Source organism: Sarcophilus harrisii, chromosome 6 (assembly GCF_902635505.1).
Source record: "Sarcophilus harrisii chromosome 6, mSarHar1.11, whole genome shotgun sequence".
NCBI classification, from domain to species: domain Eukaryota; kingdom Metazoa; phylum Chordata; class Mammalia; order Dasyuromorphia; family Dasyuridae; genus Sarcophilus; species Sarcophilus harrisii.
The window spans coordinates 69,314,009-69,339,542 of NC_045431.1; the positions used below are offsets into that span (position 1 = coordinate 69,314,009).

At 36.4% G+C, this 25,534-nt stretch overlaps 1 protein-coding gene across 3 annotated transcripts in view; it reads left to right on the plus strand.

The window, feature by feature from the left end:
- Nucleotides 1–25,534, plus strand: part of HHIP (hedgehog interacting protein) — a 127,622-nt gene that overhangs the window by 81,995 nt on the left and 20,093 nt on the right. For all 3 annotated transcript variants that reach the window (XM_003773168.4, XM_023505956.2, XM_023505957.2), the window contains exons 5-11: nucleotides 2,387–2,538; nucleotides 2,929–3,102; nucleotides 5,445–5,588; nucleotides 9,805–9,926; nucleotides 11,681–11,804; nucleotides 12,965–13,095; nucleotides 14,461–14,542. In XM_003773168.4, coding sequence (XP_003773216.2) covers nucleotides 2,387–2,538; nucleotides 2,929–3,102; nucleotides 5,445–5,588; nucleotides 9,805–9,926; nucleotides 11,681–11,804; nucleotides 12,965–13,095; nucleotides 14,461–14,542 — 929 coding nt within the window. The remainder of the gene's footprint in view (nucleotides 1–2,386; nucleotides 2,539–2,928; nucleotides 3,103–5,444; nucleotides 5,589–9,804; nucleotides 9,927–11,680; nucleotides 11,805–12,964; nucleotides 13,096–14,460; nucleotides 14,543–25,534) is intronic.

The following is a 25,534-nucleotide window of genomic DNA, read 5'->3' on the forward strand; positions in this document are numbered from 1 at the left end:
AAAAAAAAAAAAAGATGTGGCATTTTTGGTTAAAAAAAATCTCTGGGGAAAGAGACAATTGCTCATACAGAAACAATAAGAGATAATACCAAACACAATCTACTAATAAATGAGTTTTCCTTTGGGTAAAATTAAAATTAACTCTCATATGGTATGCAGAAGAAGAGATTGTCCCCTTGGCAAGAAAAACCAAGAACATTCCATCACTGTGGCTCACATGTTCATCTGGCTTTTGTCATCTGAAGACATTTACATGAAATTTCTCTTATTTCTACGACTGAAGTTGGAATTTGAAAAATTCTTTACTGTCACGTTGATAACTATTTACGTATCTGTATTTAGTCACTGACATGTTTTCTCCTTCCATTAGAATGTGAGCTTCTTGAGGACATTGCCTGGCAAATAATATTAACAGCTAAGATTTATATAGTACTATGTGCCAGACACATATGTGCCTTACTACATGCTTTATAACAGTTATCTCCTTTCATCTTCCTAATATCCCCGGCAGGTAGGAGGCTCTATTATTATTTCCATTTTACAAATGAAGAAGCGGAGATAAACAGAAGCTAAGTGGCTTGCTCAGATCTCATAACTAGTAAGTGTCTCAGAATGGATTTTAATTCAGGTTTTCCTGACCACCACTTAGCTACCCCAAATACTTATTAAATGGCTGCTTAGTATATAGTTTAAATTCATATAACATGATAAATTCATGTTAATTCATCAAATATGAGAATTTTTATCATTTATATGACAGTCATATAATATATAGCAAAATTCCCTTTTCTAAGCTAGAGGTCAAATTAGGAAGTGTATGTATATTAAGTATACTTGTATGCCTGAAAGTCCAATTTCCTGTCCAAAGGCTATGCAAAACAAGTACTACCAACATCCCAGCACTTCTGTAATAGCCTTCATGTTTAGTGGGGCAAAGGCAGGCCAGAAAGCATTTCAGTATATATTAAATAGAGTCTTGTTTTAAAAAGAAAGAAAGAAAGACTTCTCACTGCTGGAACCTGTAAGATCACAGAACTTCCTAGCTTCAATACAAAATCACTAATCTTCACCTTTGTTTCCCTTTCCACAAAAGCTGCATCCACTTGCTCTCACTTTCACTAGGGTGTTATGATGTTAAAAAGGGAATATTTCTAAGGAACACTGACCATCAAGTGTTCTACTGATGAGAGTCTTGGGCTTCTCACTTCTTCTCCACTATATAAAACCATCCACTCAACCATGCCAGACATGACCAGACACAGAGCCATCTCCACATCCTGATCTAAATATATTTACTTTTTCTTTTTACTTAATTATAGAAAATTCTGTAAACTATTTATCACAGAAAATGAAAGTAAAATTTCTATTTAGTTCAGCACAACTACAAGCTGAATTATCAGGGAAATGAAGATAAATTGCTTTTCATTTTTTAAAATGGCTGATTTTGTTTTAGTGTTTTTTTTTCATCTTGATAATGCTCTATAGCATGTTTGCCACACTGCTTAATGTGCACAAAACTGGTTTTTTGTGGTTCCAATGATAATAATAAAATAATAATAGATAAATACAAATATATGATATTAAATATATAATATATATTATAATATCAATAAAATAATAATAATAGCAAATTGTTGGAGGGACTTTTTTTACTTCCCTAACTTCATGGCTCCGTTACCCTCCCCCTTTACCCCTTCAGCAACTTTCCCTCCTTCCTTCCTTTTCTCCCTCCCTAAAGAAAGACCCTCTGGAAAAAAAAAAAAAGGGCGGGGAGCACAGAGGCACATGTAAAAAGATATTATTTGGATGCAGAAAGGCTCCGGCTGCTTATTACCGACACTGGGCTAGCTATGATGAACAGACCACCATGGTTGTGACAACTGCTATAGATGTCTCCAGGGTAAAACAAAAGGTTTGTATATCACACAAGCAATTTCACTGTTTTCTAAACATATTGCCAAGACGGTGGGAGCTGGCAGTCCACACTGTTTCAGGTTGGGGATACTTGGATTCGAAGCGACTGCTGATTATGGACCTTTTTATTTGTCTTCCATGGACTATGAGCATCCTAGTAACCCAGCAAAGAATTTTGCAGAGCCTTTAAAATTGTCTTCATGGCTTCCCAAGATTACATACACAAATCACTTGACAAAAAGTCTTGGGCATAGATAACTGCACAAGACAATCGTCTTGTTCCAACCCTTAAAGAGCCCCCAAAGTGAAATGTTTTATAATCCTTTTTTGTGCAGTAGTCAAGGAAGAAAAGAAAAGAGTTTGGGCAAAGATTATCCAGAAGAAAGAAAGGGACTCTTTTGGGGTTCCAGCCGAAACACAATAAAGAACATAATTAACTTCACAATTCTTTGTGTTTTTCATTTGACTGCAGGGAGGAGATGAAAGGGGGTTGCTAAGCCTTGCATTCCATCCCAATTACAAGAAAAATGGAAAGCTGTATGTGTCTTACACCACCAACCAAGAGCGATGGGCTATGGGACCTCACGACCACATCCTCAGGGTCGTGGAATATACAGTGTCCAGGTACTGTTAAAATGACTGAGGCTTTGGCAGTCAAACCTTCGCCTTTCTCCTCACTTTGTCATTTTTGTTTAAAAGGCTATTCTAAAATAGTCAAAAGCTTTCCAGCACCTAACCCCATAGGTATGGTTTTGCAAAAAGGCTTTCTATAGCTGTAAGGAAAGCACAAACGTTTATATTTTTAGCATTTTCCTCTCTTCCTCTCCCCCAACCATTTCCCCAGCTGTCTTACAAATTAAATGATTTTCCTGTGACCTAGAAAATTATGTTTGTTGTGCACCATTCTCTTTAGCTCTAGTTCAAGCATTCGTTTCACTGTTTATCCCTGTTGTGGTTGTTCACGCTGCACCTACGGTGTCTAATCATAGTATTGTATCTCTCTCTACACCGCAGAAAAAATCCCCAGCAAGTTGATGTGAGAACAGCCCGCGTGTTCCTGGAGGTAGCTGAGTTGCACAGGAAGCATCTAGGCGGACAGCTGTTGTTTGGCCCTGATGGTTTTTTGTACATTTTCCTTGGGGATGGGATGATCACTTTGGATGACATGGAAGAAATGGATGGTTTAAGGTACAAAAATCTCCGGGTCAGGGCACCCTTCTTTCTGTATTTTTGTTACACACACCAGAAGTGCCCGTGAGTTGGGAAAGCTGCAGTTTATCACTTTATCATTTGGTCTTTCATCTTTTACTTTTGTATAATGGGAAAGAAGATAGTTAAATTAGGTCCCAAGATTTAGACCCAGAAGATCATCTAGTCCAAGGCTGTTTAAACTTTTTCCACTCATGACCCTTTTTCAACCAAGAAGTTTTTACATGACCCTCATTATATGGGTATATAAAATAGATATACAAATAAAATATTTTTGGATAATAAATCATAATTTCAAGACTCTCCCCATTCAGTTTTGAGACTCCAACCCTAAAGCTGGAATCTAGTCCAAAACCTTTCATTGTACAGATGATGAAACAGACACGGGGAAGTCAAAGCAAGTCAACAGTTATTTATTAAGCACCTACTATGTACCAGGTTGAGGTAGGTAGTTGCTCAGTGGATAGAGTGCTGAGACTGAAGTGAGGAATCTGTGAGTTCAAATCCAACCTCAGACACTTACCAGCTGTGTGACCCTGAGCAACTCACATAACTTTATTTGCCTTAGTTTCTTCATCTGTAAAATGGACTAGAGAAAGAAATGACTTTCTTCCCCAGTGTCTTTGCTAGGAAAACCCTAACGGGGGTCACAAAGAGTCAGAAATGACTAAATGACCGAACAACAAAATGTAACAGTCATGGTGCTAAGTGCTGAAAGGGACAAAATGTAGTGCCTGCTTTCAAAAAGCTCATAGTCTAATAGGGGAGATCACATGCAAACATGTATATGTATGTATGTATAAATAAAATACATGTAGGGATAAATTAGAGATAATCTCAGAATGAAGAGAATGCTGAAATTATTGAGGACCAAAAAGTTTCTTGCAGATGCTAAACTTCAAATAAAGTCAGGGGAATAAGAGATCTACCCAGTATATTTATAGGTTCAAAGATCTGGCATACTCTAATCGTAAAGTTTGTTGAACATAGATTTCACTGGGAAAAAAATAATGAACCAGACCAAGCCCTTCTAAAAATATTCATTTCAAACCATCTGTTAGCCATCCCATTGTTTCCTTCCTAAGTCTTTAAGTGTGGACAGAGAGGGATGTCTGCTCCCCATTTTAGAATAGTGAGGGCTTCAACTCCCCCTGCTCAGCTTTAGGGTCTTTAAAGGTCACTCAGCTTCCCTAAGACACTCGCCAGATACATTCAGTCACAAAACTTATAAATGTTTGAGGAAAGATTTATACTCAGATCTTCCTATTTCTTTACCCTGTGTAACATTATACTGCCTCCCTTAGAATTTTTGAATAAAAGAAGTTATCAAATTAAAACCATAATTAACTCAAATTTTCAGGTGTTTCTGGGAGATCCAAACCTCTGATTACACTGAGATAGATTGCTCACAGTGAGAAAACACCCTCTGTCAACATAGATTGGTACCAGATCTGAATATAACATCATTAGAGAGACACCTGAGGAAGTGAGAGGTTAAGTCCCTCATTTGCCCATTGTTTTGCTTGTCTCTGAAGCCAGGTATACACTATACCACACTGCCTCTCTATTCATGTATATGTAGTAAAGTTTAACCTTGCACTAAAACTTACTTAAATATGAAGAATCGGCTCCAACTTGGCTTGGAGTCAGGAAAACTCATAAAAATTTAAGGAAAACACAGACCCTTCCCATATATTCCTTGTAGTTTGCAATACAAATGTAAATATTCATAATACTCAATGAGAGAATAGGAAGCACACAAGCTAACTAGTCTATTAGGTCCAAGTTGGGATAGCTAATTGCCAACCAGAAAAGATTAGGGAAAACTCTAGGAAGGGGATAAATCTGACTGAAAAAAGTAACCTACTTTTGTTCTGCAATTCCCAAGCTGTCCTACCAATTTGAACTTGTCCTTTCTATCCTTAAATCAGAAAAAATACTCTCCCCTTACCCACTATTGTTCTTGACATCATAGCTATCAGACAAAAAAATGTCTTTCTTTAATTTCCTTATGTACCTGCAATTTTGATAAATTTACTTCCAGTGAGCAAATGGCTAATCTCACCCCCTAGTCACCTCATTTAAGTAATTTAGGTGAAACAAATATATCCCGTTTTTCAAAGAAGTTTGCACATAATTTCTGTAATTAATAACTTAGAAATTCAAAAGGTAATAACTAATTTTCTAATTGTTCAAAAAAATCAGTGGTGCCAGGTTGGTATTGAATATGCATGCGTACATAATTGTGGCACCATGAGATTTGGGGATTTGAGGGGACAAAAACATATTTAAGCAATTATATTGTCCTCCAACTTTCTCAGTGATTTTACAGGTTCGGTGTTACGGCTGGATGTCGACACTGACATGTGCAATGTGCCTTATTCCATACCGAAGAGCAATCCACACTTTAACAGCACCAATCAGCCCCCCGAAGTATTTGCACATGGGCTCCACAATCCAGGCAGGTAAGGAACCCCAAGAAGCTGATTTGTATCTTTAGCTACAGGAAGGAGAACATTGTCATGAGAGAAGAGACGGGTCTTTTGAATCCTAGAAAAAGCTGCAAAGAGGGAAGTCCTGCATTCCAAACCCGCCTCTGACGCTTATGGACTATTTGACTGTGGGTCCTCTAGTCAACTCTCTAAAACTAGAAATTGCAGGAAAGGGGACAGTCTGCTTTAGGAGAAGGAGTTTTCTCATCTGGTAATCCTCAATGTAAAAAGCATCTCTCTGGGGTCATTCTCTTACAAGAAGGCAGGCTGCTCTCTTCCTCGAGGTTCTAGGGGTACCGCTGAAAAAATGGGATTTGAGCCAAATGTAGTGGAGAAGAGAAATCCCAATTTTTATATGCCCCTTCCCCTTGTTAACCAATGATTTAGTTCCCTATACCAATGCAATCACAGGTCCAGATCCTATCCCTCATCCCTCCAATCAGATTTGAGGCAGCTCACTAGCCAATCCAGAAGCAAAGGTCCTAATTTCATGGTTCTTCCTCTTAATTTAATTTTTTCAAAGAGACCCAAAATTTCAATAAAAAGAAACCAATTTTCAAATTACAACAACCCATCAACCATTAAAAGAGTTGAGGGATTCATAATAGTAAAATATTGTTATTATATTAAGAAACATCCATATTCTTCTGGAAAATGTCCTTTGACAGATGAATATGTCTGTCATATCACAAATGTGGAAATTTCCAACAGTGTAGATGGTAAATCAATCAATGCATCCTTTCCTATGAGGCTATTATTCACTTAGTCTTATAAATCTTCCATAAAGAGGGTCTAATTCTCTTGACATTTCGTGAATACCAATGGAGCATGTTGTTCAATGTCCCTCTAATTACTAATATCAAGTGAATCATTGGATAGGAAGACATGCTTGCTGAAGGAATCATTCCAGATGGCCAGTGCAGAATCTAAATCAAAGAGAGATTTCCCTAAGTGGCAATGCCTTCTGTTGACATAGGTATTATTTTGATTCCATGATGCCATAGATTATTAGAGAACCTATCCGTGAGATCTGTAATCATTTAAATGACTTTAGTCAGAGGAAAGAAAATAATTTTTAAAAGCTGCATTTCTTAGGCTACAGCATCATTGGACTACTTTAATAACCATGAAAGGTCAACATGAAGATTTTCTAGAGAAAAAGAAATCATTTGATTCATTTTCTTGTATCTGAAATTGCTATAAAGGTGTGATATCATTTTTAAAAAGACTCTTGCTAAAATTGAAGGTGATATTTTCCCCCCAATGAAAAATGCAAATACTAGAAAATATAAATATAATGTATTGACTACATTATATTGAGCAATGAAGAAAGGAAAATGGTATCATGTAGAATTGCTTAGTAGTTTTAGGATTTAGTTTATAGAGAATGGCTTAAATGATTCACTTGATAAATGTTTAATCAACTTGTTTTCTGCTTGTAAGAGAGGGTAGTATACTGAATAATGTCAGAGTCAGGAAAAGAATGGTTTGAAAGCAGCCTCTGCCACAAACCAGCTATTTAGCCTTATGTCAATCACTTGATCTCTCATAGCCCATAAGTTGTAAAAATAAAAGTTTTAAAAGGGCTGCTCTTCAATGGAAACAGAAATTCCTCCTTGAGATCTTCTTAAACCAATGAAATCATAAGTCCAATCCAGAAGAACAAAAAAGTTAGTTGTCTGACCTGCAGAGAGGGAGGTATTTGACAATATAAATAAAACTATTAGGATCAGAGCATCATAGATTTAGAATGAGAAGATACCTGTTTTATAGGTATCTTTAGGTATACAGTATATACCTATAGGCATATAGGTATACAGTATATACCTATACTTTACAAAACTGTTTTATAGTTGAAGATACTAATGCCTGAAAAAGAAATGAAGAAGAAGACACCGAGTTCCAGAAAGGCTGTGACTTTCCAAAGCTCACACAGATAGTAAATGATCAATTGAGGATTTCAACTCAGTTTTTCTGACTCCAAGGCCATGGCTCTTTTGGCAGTCCCCCACTAGTTATTTACATATTTACTTAATGACCACCATCTGAAATGTTAATGATTCCTAAATTTACATCCTATCATCCATTGGTGACCTCTATCACTTCTTGATCAAGAAAGAAAAAGTCAGTGACTCACTTCCTTTTCAACAAAATAGCTCATGTTCAAGAGGCAATCTAGCTTGATGGCTAGACCCTGGCCCCAGGGTAGTAAGACAAGTAAAACAAAGATACATGTTAGCTTGGAAAAACTAAACTTGGATGAGAAGTATGCTATCATCTGGATTTATACAGCATTTTTATAAAAGTGGAAGAAAAAATATTTTCCTCCAATTCTCTCACTTGCACCTCTCCCCCTCCCCCAAATAGTCACATAAATCCATTTCCTTAAGAAAATTCTCAATACCACTCACCCAGAGGACACTATGACTAAGAGTAGTTGGCATAAAGAAGGAGCCATCATGGCCAAATTTAGTAAGAAGAATCATGGTGGGGAAAGGGTGGGATATTGGACTTGGAACCTCCTCTCCCCCACCAAGACCTCCATTCAAATCTCTCCTCTGACATTTACTAGGTATGCAACCTAGGGCAAATTATTGAATTTCTTTAGGCTTAAATGTTTTCACAAAATGGGAAAAATAATCATAACATTATATAGTTGTGGTGAAAATTAAATGGGAAAATGTGTGTAAAGCACTTTTTAGACCTTTAAGGTCCTCTAAGTGTGAGCTGTTGCTCATTTTCTTTATCTGAAACTCTAAGAAGCTCATCTAAGAAACTTTCCAAGAACCTAGACCTTGCCCTGGGAAAAGCTATTGAATCCTGGGGACATAGAAGTTCATATTTGTCTGCACCCAAAGCAACCGAGTTCAGGTTCTCCTCCATGCTGGTGGAATAAGATAATGGCTACCACTTTAGATTCCAATTTACACTCCATAAACTGTGAGTCAAAGGAAGATGTGGCATTTCCTTCTGGATTGAAACTTGAGATTCACCAATTATTTTATTCCCTGGGCACATTGTGGAAGCAAAAAAATAAATAAATAAATAAAACCAGAAAATTCAGATTGTGATGATTGAGTAACTGAGTCTTCACTTGGTGCTGAAAAGATGAGACTCATTGACTCATCAAACCAGCAAGTTAAGATTTCATTAGTACTACAAACATATTGTCTGCTTAAAGTGGAGAAAGACATAACTGAAAACTAATTAGCATCTTTCCATTGAGGATAACGTCACTGAGATAACATAAAAGATAATGTTCATGAAAGAAAAAAATGGAAAACCACACACATGTACACACATACATGCACAGAGATCAAAGTGAAAAAAGGAAAAAAATTATATTTAGTTTATATTTCATAAGTCTATAGATTGTATATGAAATATAAACTAAATATAATTAAATATAATATAATAAAATATAAATAAAAACTAAAATATGAACTCCCCCTGCTAGTGAAATGTATCTCAGGGCTGGCATTGTTTTCAGAGTTGATTTTTTTGTTGTCATTATTTTTGGTTTTGGATCCCTAGTATGTAGCATAGTGTCTTACATATAACATTTTTCCAATTTTTTCAATAGTACTTTATTTTTTCAAATACATATAAAGATAGTTTTCAACATTCATTTTTGTGAAATTTTGAGTTCCAGATAGTTTTCTCCTTCCCTCCATTACCTCCCTAATACAGCAAGCAATCTGCCATAGGTTATATCCAAACAATCATATAAAAATATTTAATAAATGCTGATTGGATTTGAATGAAACTCATATATAGTACTTTAAACTTTCTAAAATATTGTCCTTGCAACATCCCTGGGAAGAAGGTAATACAAGTACTGTTATTCCATTCATGTGGATAAAGAAATTAAGCATAGAGAGGAAGGTACAGTCACAGGAGTATAATGATCACAAGACTGGCACCAAGGCTTTCTTACTGGGTCAATAACTCTAGTCAACTATATATCCCCTGTTTCACTATATTATAGCAGGTAACCAAGAAAAAAGGAGGAGTGTCCCTCTCCAGAAATCTTTTAGGTCCATCAAGTTAAATAAGCACATGTCTACATCCCTTCCTGGAGAAAAGGGTTTGACTACTGGGTTCTTGGCAATTGAATAATCTTAGGTCAAAATCTCCATTAGGGGCATAAGAAACCAATGGATAAATTCATTATCTTTTTAATATACAGATGTGCAGTGGATCGACATCCCACAGATGTAAATATCAACTTAACAATACTTTGCTCAGATTCAAATGGCAAGAACAGGTCATCAGCAAGAATCCTACAGATTATAAAAGGGAAAGACTATGGTAAGTTCAGTATAACTTAAAGATCTGTTCTTTTTCAATGAATTGAAGATATGGAATTAAAATAAAAAGGAAATTCTGCTCAATAAGCGCATGGCAAAGCTTGACAATAGAAGCCCTAATTAACTACCAGTGGTCAGAGAGTACATTTTTTCCTATTTTTTAAAAGTTCAATGAGTCTCATAGGCCCTAAGGATTTAATTTAGTTAATTACCTTTTTCATGCAATAAATGGTGCTCTATAGACCCAAAAGACTTAATGGACCTTCAAAAAGTTAGCAGTTTAGAACTTGCCCATCAGTAATATCAAGTCTAGTCATTTTTTATCTACATAGTATATGAGAGAAAGATTTATTTTGACATTTTATCTTAAGGGAACACAATAATAAGAAAAAAATGTCATGTAAATAAACCTTTAATATTTGATGTGCAAGTCTCAGCAAATATGGAAAAAATTAATAGATGTATCAATCTGGATTGGGATTTAATTGTAATTCTTTTAGCAAAGCATATTTATGGTCAATAAATTGCTTAAGCCAAAGCATTAAGATCTTTTAAGAAATGTATCTGATTCTGAGAATCAGTGCTATTGTTACTAAAAGAGTAGTGTTACATTTAAAACTGTATGTTTGGATGAGCCCAACTGAAAGCCCAATTATAAACTTTGTATTATTTTTTTAAGGGTGATAGCTTTGTTAGTTTTGAAGCAATGTTACCATTTATATTATCTAGCATTCACCTGAGTTCCATCATAGTATTAAGAAGTCCATCTGAAACCTTTTACCAAAATTGACTGGGCCATTATAATTGTCTACTTTTAAATATGTGTGTAATCTTTCTTCATTTATAAATGTCATGGAGCTAATCTGATAGAAAAGTCATTCATCCTATTTTGCAAGGAAGGTTTTTACACAGGTGTTATTACTGTATTAGAATAACATTTATTTGAAATACTGTCTCCTGGTAATGGGTCAAAAATGAAAATGGTAAGAATCGATGTTCAGATTGATCATTTGTTTTTTGGCTCATTTCCAGGGACACAGAAAAAGTAACTGGGCTCCTGTTTCCTTATTTGTCAAAAGAGAGGGTTTGTTGAATCAAGTGGTCCCTAGGCGACTTTCTAGTTCCAACCTCTCCGACCCCACATATGACATTTAGCACGCATATGTTTATAATTGTGGCGCCATGATGATGATGATGACAACAGTGACATAGAAACTCCACTAGGAAATTCAGATCTAAATGTAAAGCCAAAAAGTTTTAACAGCTGTTTTAAATTAGGAAGCTAATTAATTAATAGTGTTTTGGGTAGCTTAGTGTTGTTTTAAAATAAAGACATGCTTATTAATCATAATACTAATTATATCTAGTCAGATTTCAATATTATTAGGGATTTTAAATATTGTGCATTTTCCAAAAATTTTGTCAAATATCCAAAACATACACAAAAGCACTATTATAGAAAACTAAGAACTTTTATGGTATATTTCAATAAATGCTATCATAGAAATGACAGTTCTGATTTCATTAAGACCTTACCATAATATCCATGTGATTTCCCATAGAATCTGGTAAAATTTACTCAAGAGAAGTTGTTCTTCCCTATTGAAATTTAAAGATCTATATTATTTTAGCAGGCTTGGTGTCTACTTCAGAATTAAAGTACATCGTTACATAATTTATTGCTTATTTCCATGTTATCTTTCTTCAATGAAATTGCATTTCATTTGATCTAATGCTATGATAGTTTCTTTCTAGAAAGTGAGCCATCACTCTTAGAATTCAAGCCATTCAGTAATGGGCCCCTGGTTGGTGGATTTGTTTACCGAGGTTGCCAGTCTGAAAGACTCTATGGAAGTTATGTGTTTGGAGACCGGAATGGGTAGGTTTCCCAAAAATTCATTTATTCTATCTAGTAACACATCCATGACTAGTGATCAGAAAGTTTGAAATAAAATATTCTCTTTCCTGAGAACAAAATGCTAAAATTCAAAGAGTTGGGTAGGAGGGCATGTAAGTCATAAGAAATGTGTTTCTTTTTATCTCTATTTTGGGTAATAGATTCTGACTGGAGAGAGACAGAGACAGAAAGAGAGGGAGAGTTACATCCCAATTCCATTCAGCTAGCAATAAGCAAATATTCACCATATGAAAGACATTAGTCTAGGTACTATTTATGCAAAAACAAAAGTGAAGCAATCCCTGACTTAATAAAACCTCCATTCAACCAACAGAATAAAATACAGACATAGAGAAATCAAGATAAAATATTTATGATGTAATTTCAAGATGGGAAGAGCATCAGGAGATGCTTCTCATAGGAGGTAGTACCTGAGCTGTGCATGAAGAAAAAAATTACCAATTCTAAGAAATGAATATTAAAAATTATTTTGGGAGAAGTGGGGCCTTTATTCTTTTATGTCTTTACTAACTATATAATTACTAAATTTCTGGAACTTTGATAAACAAGTTTCTCAATTTATAGAGGAATGTTACAAACTTAAGTTTAATCATGGTTAAATGATTTTCTTAGAATAATCTAGTCATTAGATGGGTAATTGTAGGAAATAACCATTAGGTCCAAACTGAGAACTCTAGTTTTCCTGATGAATGGTTTTCAGCTGTGTAGGAGAACTGATACACCAATTCACTAATGAACTGGAGAGTTCTGTGCACCTTGTTTCTCCTTTTGATTAATAAAACAATCCAGATTGTAGCTCTAGAGAGGAAGTATCATGTTCTGAATGAAGGGCCTTTCCCCATATTTCCCCTTTCCTTCAAAGTATTCTCTTCCAAGTATTATTTTCCTTTGACATTGCCATTTCCCAGTTCCATACAAGTTAAGGACCATTGCATTAAATTCAATTCAACAAACCTATCTTAAGCATCTACCATGTAAAAAACACTGTTTTCTATTTTGCCTTCTGCATTCAGGATCCAATGACATTGAAAGCTTTCCATAAAGGATTTTCTTTTTATTGTTTGTGTCACGGTCATTTGGCAAAAAGCAATAACAGACCCCTTGGTGTGTTTCCATTGCAGAAATTTTCTAACTCTTCAGCAGAGCCCAGGAACCAAACAGTGGCAAGAAAAACCCCTGTGTCTCGGTAACGGAGGCTCTTGTAGAGGCTTTTTTTCAGGTCACATCTTAGGATTTGGAGAAGATGAATTAGGTATTGTACAAACAGATTCTTATTATGCTACTTCCTGGCTTCTTGCTTGATATATTTACTCTTATAGTAAAAAGAGCAGTTTTTGACACTGTTTCCCACCATTTATTGGAATATTGAATCCTCTAGAAAAGATGAACCTGCTTTCCTGCCAAGGCTTTGTCTCAGGATGCAAACTTTTACTTCTTTCCCAGTTCCCACTTTCAGCACCTTGTGATACTCTTAAAGTCCCTGTGCCACTGTGCCAATGTCTCAACTGTCTCCCTTCTACTACTGCACCTTCCTCCCTGGGCAGGAGGACCCTGCCTCTGCCCCTGCCAAATGCTAAAAGAAATCAGCTCCCCCACATTGTTACCATATCCACTTTCTCTGCCTCCTCCTACTTCCACTTCCTCCCAGAGATTATCCAGCACCCAGTGAGGGCAAAATGTTGTTATCATTTACTACAAATCCTCTCCCCTCTCCCCATACCCTACCCTTATGGGGAGCAACTACAGAACCAGGGCAGACATTATTCTGTAAAAAGTCTCCTCTCTAGCATCCTGTTTCCCATACCCTTCTTCCTTCACCATCTATCAAACAATGTCACATTGCAACCAATGAAAATGACTGTCTTCTGAACTATTGTGATCCCCACAACTGAATTTGGCCCATTAGTAAAATCCCTAGCTGTAACTCAGTATATCCCTCCCAATTTTATTCTTTAAAATTCTTCCTACTCACATCTTGCAATGAAGTCTGTTCGGGATAAAGGAAAAAAAACAGGTTATAATAAGATATGATATCCTTAGTTCATGCTATTTTGTTGAAGAAGAATTGACCATTTTCATTGGTAAAGGAATTGAACAGGAATAGGAACTCTTACATCAATGAAATCACAGATCCATATTGAGATTGATGGGGAGATACCTGTCCTCATGGAATGAATTGTCTCTAACCAATTCTGTCTGGAAATAATGTCTTTATACACCATAGCTCTTTAATAATAACTGATTAATTTATAATAATAATAACTCATTAATTTATTATTATTATATCACTTTCCAGTGCTTCAAGGTTTGCACAGCACTTTACAAACATCTTATCATCACAATAACTCTAGAAGATAAATAATACTTTTACCCCCATTTTAAAGATGAGGAACCTGAAGAAATCATAGGTTAACTGACTTTCCAGGGTCACCAAATTATTAAATATCTGAGATCAAATTCACACTCGGGTCTACTTGATTCCAGGTCTAGTGCTCTGTCTCCTGAACCTTCTAGCTGCTCTGAACTGAGAATTTTAATGTCTTTTAGTTATGATTAGGGATGAGAAACCAACTGATAATAACTCTTATTTTCCTTATTGCATTTATTTCTTCAATAGGTGAAGTATATATTTTATCAAGTAGCAAAAGCATGACCCAGACTCACAATGGAAAACTTTATAAGATTGTGGACCCCAAAAGGTAAGCATTTCTATATATAACATTAAGCCACCAAAAATTACCATTTTCTAAGTCATTGTTTAAGTCTACTCAAATCTCTGGAGAAATAATTAAAGTGAGTAGTTTCCAATGTTAACATGTCTTTCTTCACAAATTTCTACATGATGCTTTTCTTGATCCCCTTAGCACTTAGTGCCCTCCTTCTCTAACTGCCTTATATTTAACGACTTTGAGTTTATTTTCTTTACACCTCTTTCTGATTCGTCTCTGTCTTTCAGTATGTCTCTCTCTTCCTTTCTTCTTCCCTCCTTCCTTCCCTCCCTCCCTCCTTCCATGTCTCTCTGTGTATATCTCTGTCTCACTCTCTATCACCTCCTCCTCTCGATCTCTGTGTCTGTCTCATCTCTGTCTTTCTGTATCTCTCTATCCCTATCTTTCTCTCTCTGTCTCCCTCTTACTTTCACTGTCACTCTCCTCTTCCTCCCCCCCAACTCTGTCTGTCTGTGTGTGTGTGTGTGTATGTATCTGTGTGTGTATATATCTCTTTTCCATTCCCTCTTCCCTTCCTTCTATCATCCCTCTCTTTCTCTCTGGGGTGTAAATACAACTATATCTCATTTAGTATAAATATAGCAGCCCCTGTAGTGTTCTCATATATTCAAATTTGCATTCTTTGAAGTTAAGATTATGTAAAATAGAGCAGTTGGTTCCAAATCAATGGAAATAAGCAGTATATTTTTGAATGAATGAGCGTTTTTGGGGGGATTTGTACCAATCAGGATTGAGCAGTATACATGTATGTGAGTGTGTGTGTTTGTATGCATGTATGTGTGTCCTTGTTTCCCCACTAGAATGTAAACTCATGAATAGAGATTTTTTTCCATTCATTTTCTTTATATCCCTGGTACTTTACACAGAACCTGATACAAAGTAAACACTTAATAAATACTTATTGATTGATTGGTTGTCTTTACCCCCATATAGTCATGCTGTCCTTAAAAGAAACTCATAATTTTATTAGTCAATCAGTAGATCTGATTAATAACAACATTTAAATATCCGGGGTATTCTGTTTATGGGAAATCTAACTACAATGAAGAAGGGTGATAAATTTGTGGCAAGAGGCCCTGAATAAAAGAGCAGAGGTAGCTATTTGGAAAGTGCTGTTTTCTCCTGGAGAGCACCCAATAATCCTCCTGCTTTTCTAAAACCCAAATGTCACCAGCAGGAGGTTTGTCTGTCTTAGTGTCACTTTTTAAAAAGTAATCAGAATAATTACTTTTCTTACCTCAACATTAGAGTCTTATCCCAAAACCTCTTGCAAGCTCTTGTGTGGGTTTCTGTAACTAGAATGAAAACAAAAGAAGGATTTTCTCATTTCCCCTGGCAAGGGAAGATTTAAAGTCTTTTAAATCTCTTAAGGGTGAGTATGGTTATTGTTTTCAGTAAGTCAAGACTTTCCAGGGGAAATTAAAAGTCAGTCAAATAACTATTAGTTATTGGTTAATTTAATGGACAAAATCCAAACTTTACAAAACTACTAAGACTATATGCTTAAACACTGATCGTGTACAGTACACTACATATGCGAAGTGAGTTATAAGATAGAAAATCGGCCGAGAGTAACTGTTTTGTTTCCTTTTTTTTAAAGCTAGCCTTGTGATTATTGGTATAGGGAACTCCTAATGAAGAAATTTCTTTACCAATGCAGATTGGTACATGGGACATAAGTCTTAGAGAACTGACCTCACTAGTTCACTCAAAAGTTGTCAGTTTTCAAGTGTCAAAACTGCCAGTATATCGACAGGGGTTGGATTGGAATCCAAATTTAACCAAATCCAAGATCGCCTCCATCCACTCTGATATCCTGTCTTTTACATAATTAATTATCCAAACTTATTAAATGATAGATCCATTGCCTGTTTTCTCTTTGATCCCAAGGAAAATGAATTAGGCATTTCTTAGAGCCTTTTGATGTGCTAAGAATCCTTAATCATAAAACAAAGAGCTATAAGGGACCTCAGAGGCCATTCACTCCAATCCCTATCCAAAATGAATTTCTCTCACAATATCCCCTCCAAGTCATTATCCAACTTCTACTTCAGAAAGAACCGATCACCTCCCAGGACAGCCCATTGCATCATGGAGTATCTAATCAATAGGAATTTTCTGTCTCCCCTTTACATCAATATTTTTTACTTCAGTCACTTTCATTGCCCCCAGTTCTGTACGTTGAAGATAAATAGAACAATCTCTATTTCGTGTGACAGCCCTTTAATAGATAAACATAGCTAACCTTCAACTATTTAAAAGGCTGTCACATGAAATATGCCTTCTCCTTTCTAGGCAAGTCATCCCCATTTCCTTGAACGAGTCCTCACAGGAAAGTAGGCTTTTACCATCCTGATTGCTATTCTCTAGATGCTCTCCAACTTATCTAAGTCTTCCCTAAAATATAGTTCTCCAAACTGACCCCAGTACTCTGGATATAGACTGACTAGCGCAGATGAAAATATATCTCTTTCTTCCTTCATTTTGGACACTGTGTAGTACAGCTCCAGATAGAATTCACTTTTCTTGGCTTCCATACTACTGACTTATGTTGATCTGTGGCCCAGTGTAACCTTCAAACCCTTTTCAGATAAACTGTTATCTAGGAATACCAACTATGTCCATATTGTATTTGTGGGGGGTATTTAATTCAAGAGCAGAACTTTAAATTTAAGTTTCACCTGAGTTCAAATCTGGCCTCAGAAACTAGTTGTGTGGGCCTTGGCAAGTCAATTAATTCTGCTTGCCTCAGTTTCTTCATCTGTAAAATGAACTGGAGAAGGAAATGGCAAGACACATCAGTGTCTTTGCCAAGAAAAGCCCAAATGGTGTCACAAAGAGTCAGACATGACTGAAAAATGACTGAAAAACAACAAAGATAGTCTCCTCACTTTCCTGCACGTTTCCACACCCTTCTAAACATTTTTGTCCTATTTTTTCCAGTCCAAATATTTTTTCCTCAAAGAAATAATAGGGGGGAAAAGGCTCAAATAGTTCACCCTTCTCACCTTTGTCCATTTGAATCAATCAAGAACAACGATCCTATACCTTCTGGAATCCTTGTCTTGAATCTAACACAAATAACCTCAACTCAAAACCCTTCTTTGTTGTCCTTAGAATTCCTCACTAGTTCATTCTGGGCTTCATTACTCCTGACCTTGCTCCTCGAGAACCTTGGTATTCCGATCACAACAACAGCCATTCTGTTAAAGCAATAGCCCATAACACTGAAGTACCAGTAGCAACTTAAGCACAAAACCCAAGTTAGCCATCTGTTGTTGGGCCCCAGGTGATTGACAGCCTTTAGCTAGAACATATCAATTCTGCTTTCTGCATCATCTCTTCTGTATAAGCTTTTCAGCTAAATGGGAGAGGAATCCTCATTTTTCCTCTCTTGATTTCAGGATCCTTCATATGACAATAAAGGATTAGAAATGGAAAAATCTCATAGAAATATTGACTAGTTTCTCTTTTCTGGATAATTGCTCAAGAGAACAAAGTGGCAAATAAGATATCTCCCAACTAACGAAATGGGTATTCCTCTTCCTTTTTTATTCATTCATTCATTCATTCAAATAGCATTTAACAAGCATGTGTCATATACTGTACTAGACACAAGAAATATAAAGATAAAAAAGGAAACATTTCCTACCTTAAGAAATCCCTGTTCTGCACTAGCATAAATAACATGTATATTGATAAGTAAATTGAAAATGGATGCAAAATAAATACAATCAGAGTAAGACAGCTTTAGTAACTAGGAAGAGGAAGAGGGGAATTGAGAAAGATCTGGTAGAGAAAGAAGTCAGCATATTGAATCCCTAGCATCTTTTCTGAAGAAAAGAGCTTCACAGAGCTCGGCTTGCCAGGAAGTTCTCGGCTGCTGCTAATGAGAATAATTGGTCCTGATTAGTCCACTTTTAATAGAACCAATACATCTGTAATATCACTCATCTATCATCTGCTGGCACTTTTAATTTGTCAGTCACTGTACATTGAGCTTCCCTCCCACAGCAGAAAAGTAAGTCCCTTGTTTTCCCCCTTTTGAGGGGAATAACAGCATATGATTTGATAGAATTGAAAAACCAGCTCCTGGATGACTTGTTCCAGTTGAGGAAATGATTAATGCAGAATAAATTAGTAGTAAGATATCCATTACTTCGAGATGTAAATTTCTGTTATTCTTTGAGATTTCCAAAGATTGTGCTTAGATCAACTTCAGTTGCTTTCTCCCTGGATGTTCCTGCTCCCTTTTAGGAGACCAGGTCCTAGGTGCTGTCTGTTTCCAGGTATTCGTGTAATATTCTCCCACCCCAAAGGGGAAAAAGAGAGCTTGTGCTCTTCATCTGGGTTGTTTAGTCTGTTGGTGTGTGAGTCCAAGTGAATTTTACACCTTAAATCCATTATTAGTATCTAATTACCAGTATGACCTTGGTTTCTTGTGCTTTGGGCTCCGCTAGTAGGGTGGTCTCTGAGTGACATACCTGAAAGGCCTGCCTTCCCATTAGATTGCTGCTGCTGGTGAGTTATTTCATATGTGGGGCCAGGGTTAAGTTGTGTGTTTGGTTTCAGGAGGGAGTAACCAGAGTCCGAAAGACACTGTCCTTGTACTTAGGCAAAGGCATCAATTAAAACTTCCCTGGCTTGTGGCAGAGCACCCTCGTTTGCATAAACATTGGTCAGAAACGTCATGCTGTTTTGATTTGGGGCCAGAAGTTTATTATTGTAGTATTTCTCTGCTGAGGAGTTGAAGTTCTGTATAAGCAGACACTTCGGCATGTGCACAGCATTACCCCTGAAACATTAGCCAATCGTCGGCGCTGTCTTGTGCAGGTTTCCTGCCTTGGAAGAAAAAACCCACACTCAGAGAAATTCATTATTAGCAAAATTTGAAGAAAGCCTGGCTGTTTTTTCAGCGGCCTCTCTTGTTACCACAGAAATCTACCCACATTAAAGTCTTAGTTTAAATTGGCTTCTAGTGGATAATCATGAGAACTGACATTTATAGAAGTAGCGGTTATATAGTGCTTTGAACGTTTTCAAAGCATTTTACAAATATCTCATTTCATCCTCACAACAACTCTTCAAGGTAGATCATTTTATCTGAACTTTGCAGTTGAAGAAACTGAGGCAAACAGATTAATTGAAGTCAGTGTCTGAGACTGAATTTGAATTCAAGTCTTCCTGATTTTAGCTCAACTTCATGGACTAGTTTTCTTTACAATTAGCAAAATGCAGCCCTTTACAATTTACAAAGTAGTTTTTGTGCATTGTTTTATTTGATAATCATAGACCATGGGTGAAGTATTATTATCACCATTTTACAGAGGAAGAGAGTAAGGTTTATAGATATAAAGTAAGTTGTTCACCATTACACAGAGAGGAAGTTCTAGAAGTGAGATTTTTACCCAAATCTTTTCTTACTCTAGATTTGGCCATTTTCCCACTACCCAACCTCTATCCTGTTGGCTTTTTATAGTAACTGGTATTTTCAGAGTAACTTCTATATGGGGACTGACTAATAATTCTGGATAAAAATAAGGTATGGATTATTTTTATTTTTTTGGTCTAAATTTGTGTTTTTCATCAGTGTCACAAACATAATTGAAACTCCCTCCACCGATGTGTTTGTGACTAGAGCAGTCTCAGTTATCTTGAGGAACTAAGAGTTGGTGACTTGCTTATGGTAACGTGGCTAGCAAAAATCAGAACCCAAATACCCAAGATTCCAAGACTGCCCTATTAGCTACTGTCCCTTATTCTCATTATACTCAGTTTAATCTGACTTCATCACAAAACTAATAGCTATGTCTTCAAAGGAGAATGCTGATTTTAAATGATTAATAAGCCTGTGCCTCATATTTTATGCATTCAAGAAAGAAAAGAGGGCAAAATTAAATCTCAAGCAGCATTTAAGTTCTTGGGAAAAGTAAGAATCCCAACTCCCAAACGTCAGGCTATATGGACCATTTTTAGGTCTGTGACTATAAATGATTAATGTTAAATGAATCCTTGATAAGGTATAGGAGAGTTTCCCCACATACTAGACTTAAAATTGAGCTGTTTAATTTTGTTTTATACTTAACAATATAAAGTATAATGCCAAAGTACAGTCAGAATTCCCCAAGAGATAGAGTAAGGACACTCAGAAGCAATGAAAGGTAGCAGGAGATTTCCAGTTTTCTTAGTACATGGTCAGTACAGTGCTGATATTAAGCAAAAAGAAGAATCTTCCTCTGGATGAGAAAATTCAGGATATTTGTGGTTGGGGGGAATGGAATCTTCTTCATTCTCAAGTGTCATATGACCATATACGGCCAAGTGGACTCAGGGAAGAAGCTGTCCAAAGGTATCAGAGGTAGGGCCTGACCACACTTAGGATTCCCATCAGCTTCCAAGACTGTCAAACAAGCTCTGGCCTGTGTAGGAGATTCCCTAAGCCAGTAATCTTAAAAACAAGTTGAATCAAGCACAAAAGCTCTTTCTTGACCCTCCCCTATAAAGATGAGTAGCAATTTGAATTTTCCTTAATCCTATATTAAGAGACTCGGCAGAAAACGGAAAACTGTCTTTTCTAATAAAACTGAACACTGAGCTTTTGAATTTAGTACCTCTACAAACTGCTTGACAAACTAATTTGAACTCAAGCCTTCCTGACTTTGACTCCAGTTCTTCATCAACTTCACTGCCTCGTTCTTTACAAGTAGAACACAGCCCTTTATAATTCACAAGGTAGTTTTCAGCCCTAAATTTATACTCCATGAAAGAACATATAAAGAGCCTCTTATTTATCTTATTTACCTTCCTTGACATCAGCTTCCTTAGGAGACAGTAAATGATGACATTCTTAAAAGTCTTAGAAAAGATATAAATTAGCTTCTCCATCCTAGAAGGTTATTAATGAGAAGCAAATGGTATGTAGACATTTTTCCCCCTAAATTAAAGAAGCTTTTAGCAGAAGTCAGATGAAGATACTTTGTCACCTTTCCTTTCCTTCAAGTATCAGTCTATAAAACATGCACCTGCTTCCTCTCACCATGGTCACACTGTCAGTGAAATAATATATTTTGAAAGCCCTGAATTGTTCAGAGGAGAAACACCTTATGCATCTAAGATTGTAAAATTATTGTCTGGCCAAATAGTCAAAGATTACAACCCAAGTGGTTTTCCTACCTCTGAAGGAAGTATCTTTTAATCTGAAATTAGGGTAAAGTTTCCAGAGTTTTGAGTGGTTAAGAATATATCATTTTTCAAAAGGTAATTTTCATGACCCCAAGTTTTACTGTTTACAGATTGTTTCTAAATTAAAACAAATCCCATGCAAAGTCATTGTCAAGTTCTTGGAGAATGGAAAGGAAATAGAAGAACTGAGGCACAGTGCTAGCTGTTCAAAGATGTTCCTTCCAAGCAAAATTTCATCACAGCTGTGGACAAAATATATTTTATTTTTGCTTTGTTTTACTTTAGATGGACAGACCTAGGCAAAACAAATATTTGACCTTGAAATAGATCCCTCGTTAATCTTTTCCATCATTTGCAAAACAGCATTATTTTTTTTTATCATCCTTACTTTAGTGGCAGAATGACAAATTTTAACACATTGCTGTTGTTACCTAACTTTGTCCCATAAGAGGAATAGAAATGAACACTCCTTGCAAATTCCAGGCTTGAATTTCACTTCACAGAAATGCTGTATCCCCAGAAGCTCTTTGTGACCAATACAGAAAACAGCTTCTCCCACATCCCCCACTGTCCATCCCGTGAAAGCCCACCAGCCTGCAGTTGACTTATTTCTGTGTTTGCTTCATCTTATACTTGCTTTCAGGACTGACCGCTAATAGAAGGCTTGGTTTTTTTCCTCATTTTCCAAGGGAAAACTAGTTTAGCCTCTGTGTCCTGGGGCCGGCAGGCAGGCAGCCCTGCCATCCTAAAGAAAAGTCATACATAATAGAGCGGCTTTAGCCCAATAAGCCAGTCTCTCCCAATTCATCAGTCAAAGTTTTATGCAAGTGGCCTCCCCTAGGTTGATAAATTCCCACAGTGCCTGTTGACCCAGCTGCCAAGGACTCCCACAGCAGGTGTTGTTTTCATGACCACCCTGTCAGTAATACAAACTGTTTCACAGTTCCATTGACCTCTCAGCTATTAGCAGGGATACAGGCTCCACGAGGGACTCATTTTCAAACATGACAGGATTTCTGAAGACCAGAGGTCAGAAGCAAATATAGATCCTATAAGAATACATTCAGAGTGGTCGATTTTGGGTCTAAAAGGCAAAAGGGACGTTTGCCATACTATTCTTTTTTACCGACTATCAGAATATCTGTTAGCATCTCTGACAGCTCATAACGTTTTATGTTTTAAAAATAGGCTAGAGATGATGCTGTGAGGAAGAGCTTGTTCTGAGGAACCAAATGCTCTCCAGATGTTTTTCTGACATTCAGAATGGTTAGATTGAACTCCCAATAAAATGGAAGAGATCAGAAACAATTCTGCTGCATGAATGAATGAAGTAGAGATGTGTGTGTATAAAAATACATACACACATACATGTGCATGTGTATTTGTCTACATCTATTACAAAATAGCTATACCTATAAGTAGATTTAGATATAAATATGCAGACAAACATATATGGATGTATGTTTGTATGTCTATAACAGGATAAGAATATCATTACTTAAGAATGATATGTGTGCATACATAAAATGCACGTTTGTGATAGTGTATCTATATTTTGTGCAGTCATTTATACTTGTGTATACACATATACTATATTATGTGGACATACAATACATGTATATATGTGTATATATATATATATATGCACATATATAATATATATACATAGATAAACTGATTATTTTCACAAAGAAATCCCTAGTTTTAGCAAAAAGTACAAATATCCCACGCAAGAAATGGTTGTATCTTTGTCCATTAGATTATGAGAAATCCTTGAATGAAGATTTCCAAGGGCATATCCGATTTCTTGGAGCTGTGACATCTGACCATCACAGCCAAAGGGTGAAACTGCTGTTTCATCCCACTTAGAGGTTCTTTTCAACGATCTCATTCATTTCAAATGCTATAAGGAGACATCAGTTCATATAGTAATTGTCTGGCTGACTATCTGAATATGATTGAGTTGTCCTTGTCAAAATGCATTTGTTAAAGAGAGCATGAAAGGAAGAACATGATGCTAGTGGGAATTTTCTGCCTCTCAAATGAGGCCCCATTGGTGTTCTGAAAACCGGCCTCATTGTTCAGAACTCTTAGTAGCATTATAAAGAACCTGCCATGGTTCCTCTTTGTGGTACAATAAAGAAAACCTGGTATTACACCCCCTGAATGTCTTGGGATTATACTGGAAGTCAACGCATCATAAGACAATGCAGTCCCTGGGTCGGAGTGCAGATTTGCCTTTCCATCCCACACGTTGAAAGTAATCCCACATGGTTTAGTAAAAGTACCTTTTAGCAAGAAAGTCAAAAAGTCCTAAGGCTTCTAACCATCTCTCTTCAGGCTATTTCACTAAAGGAGTAAGAGAAAACACTTGGAGTGAATGGCTTATTATTGCTAATATTATCAAAAGAAACTGAGAATGTTATCTCAAAATTGGGGGATTTATAATAGTGTTCCTTGACTTTAAAAATGACTTTTTGGGACACTTTTATGTTCCCTTTTAAAGTGCAGCCTTTTGCTTCCTTTCTTTGTGAATTATAGGCAATGTTTTTATTTCTTATTTCAAACATCAGTGAAGTCTCAAGCAACCTAGGACTAATCCACTTTAAGATCTATTGCTTATTTATCTGCAGGATAGAGAGAAGGAATTGTTCAGACAAATGTTTCTAATTCTGTGCATGAAGTTGCCAGTAATAAAGTCCCAGTTTTCTTTTTCTATGTCTGCTTCTCGAGTCTCTCCACTGACTTTAATAAGGCTACACAACCTCTCTGAGAGGGAACTGTCCTGCCTGCTTTACATTGCCCAAAACAAAAGCATGAAATAATATTCCATTACTGAAGACCACTTAGATATTTGGTTTTAATTTTGTGAGTGACAATACATAGTTCTATCTGGACAAGAAGAAATCCCTCTCTGCCCTTTCTTCTTTCTCCTATAACTGCATTACTCCATGACTTCATTTACCCATTAAAAATGTCATTGCCAGCCAGACGTGGTCTACCTATTTTGAGCATTCTTTGAACTGACTGCTCAGTCAAATACATGCATTCAAAATCAGTCTGATTACAAACTGGAAAACCATTGAACCTTTCTTGGCCATTGTTGGAACAAGAACAGACTTCAAAACAGGAGTTTCCTTATAAAATGGCATAAACATTTGCAACATACATAGGCAAATTTTGATTAGGCTATAACTGAAATAACTTGTTCTGTCTCTGCTTTCTGCAAAGGGATTGTCGAGCTCCTGCCCTCGCTCCACTCACAATCACCTTAATTCATAGTCATGGTCTACTGAGACCAAAGCCCCTTTCTCTGGACACCACTCACAGTTTGTTTACACTCATTCATACCAGTCCAATCTCTCCCTATCTTACTCTTCCTTCAAGTCCTTGTAATTTTTCTATATGTATAAATTCTCTTCTCTTCCCTCTTCTCATAAAAAGTAAGCTTCTTGGGGCAGCGAGGTGGTGCAGTGGATAAAGCACCAGCCTTGAATTCAGGAGGATCTGAGTTCATATCCAACCTCAAGACACTTAACAGATCCTAGCTGTGTGACCCTGGGCAAGTCACTTAAACCCAATTGCCTCAGCAAAAAAAAAAAAAAAATGTAAGCTTCTTGAGGTCAGGGACTAATTCATTTCTGACTTGACATTCTCAGTGCATAACACAATGTCTGCCATATAGTGGACAATTAATTTCTTAATTTTTAATTCACTTACTGAGTGAACTATTTTTAGACATTTTAAGAATAACAACCAAAAAAGTCCTTTGAAACTTGA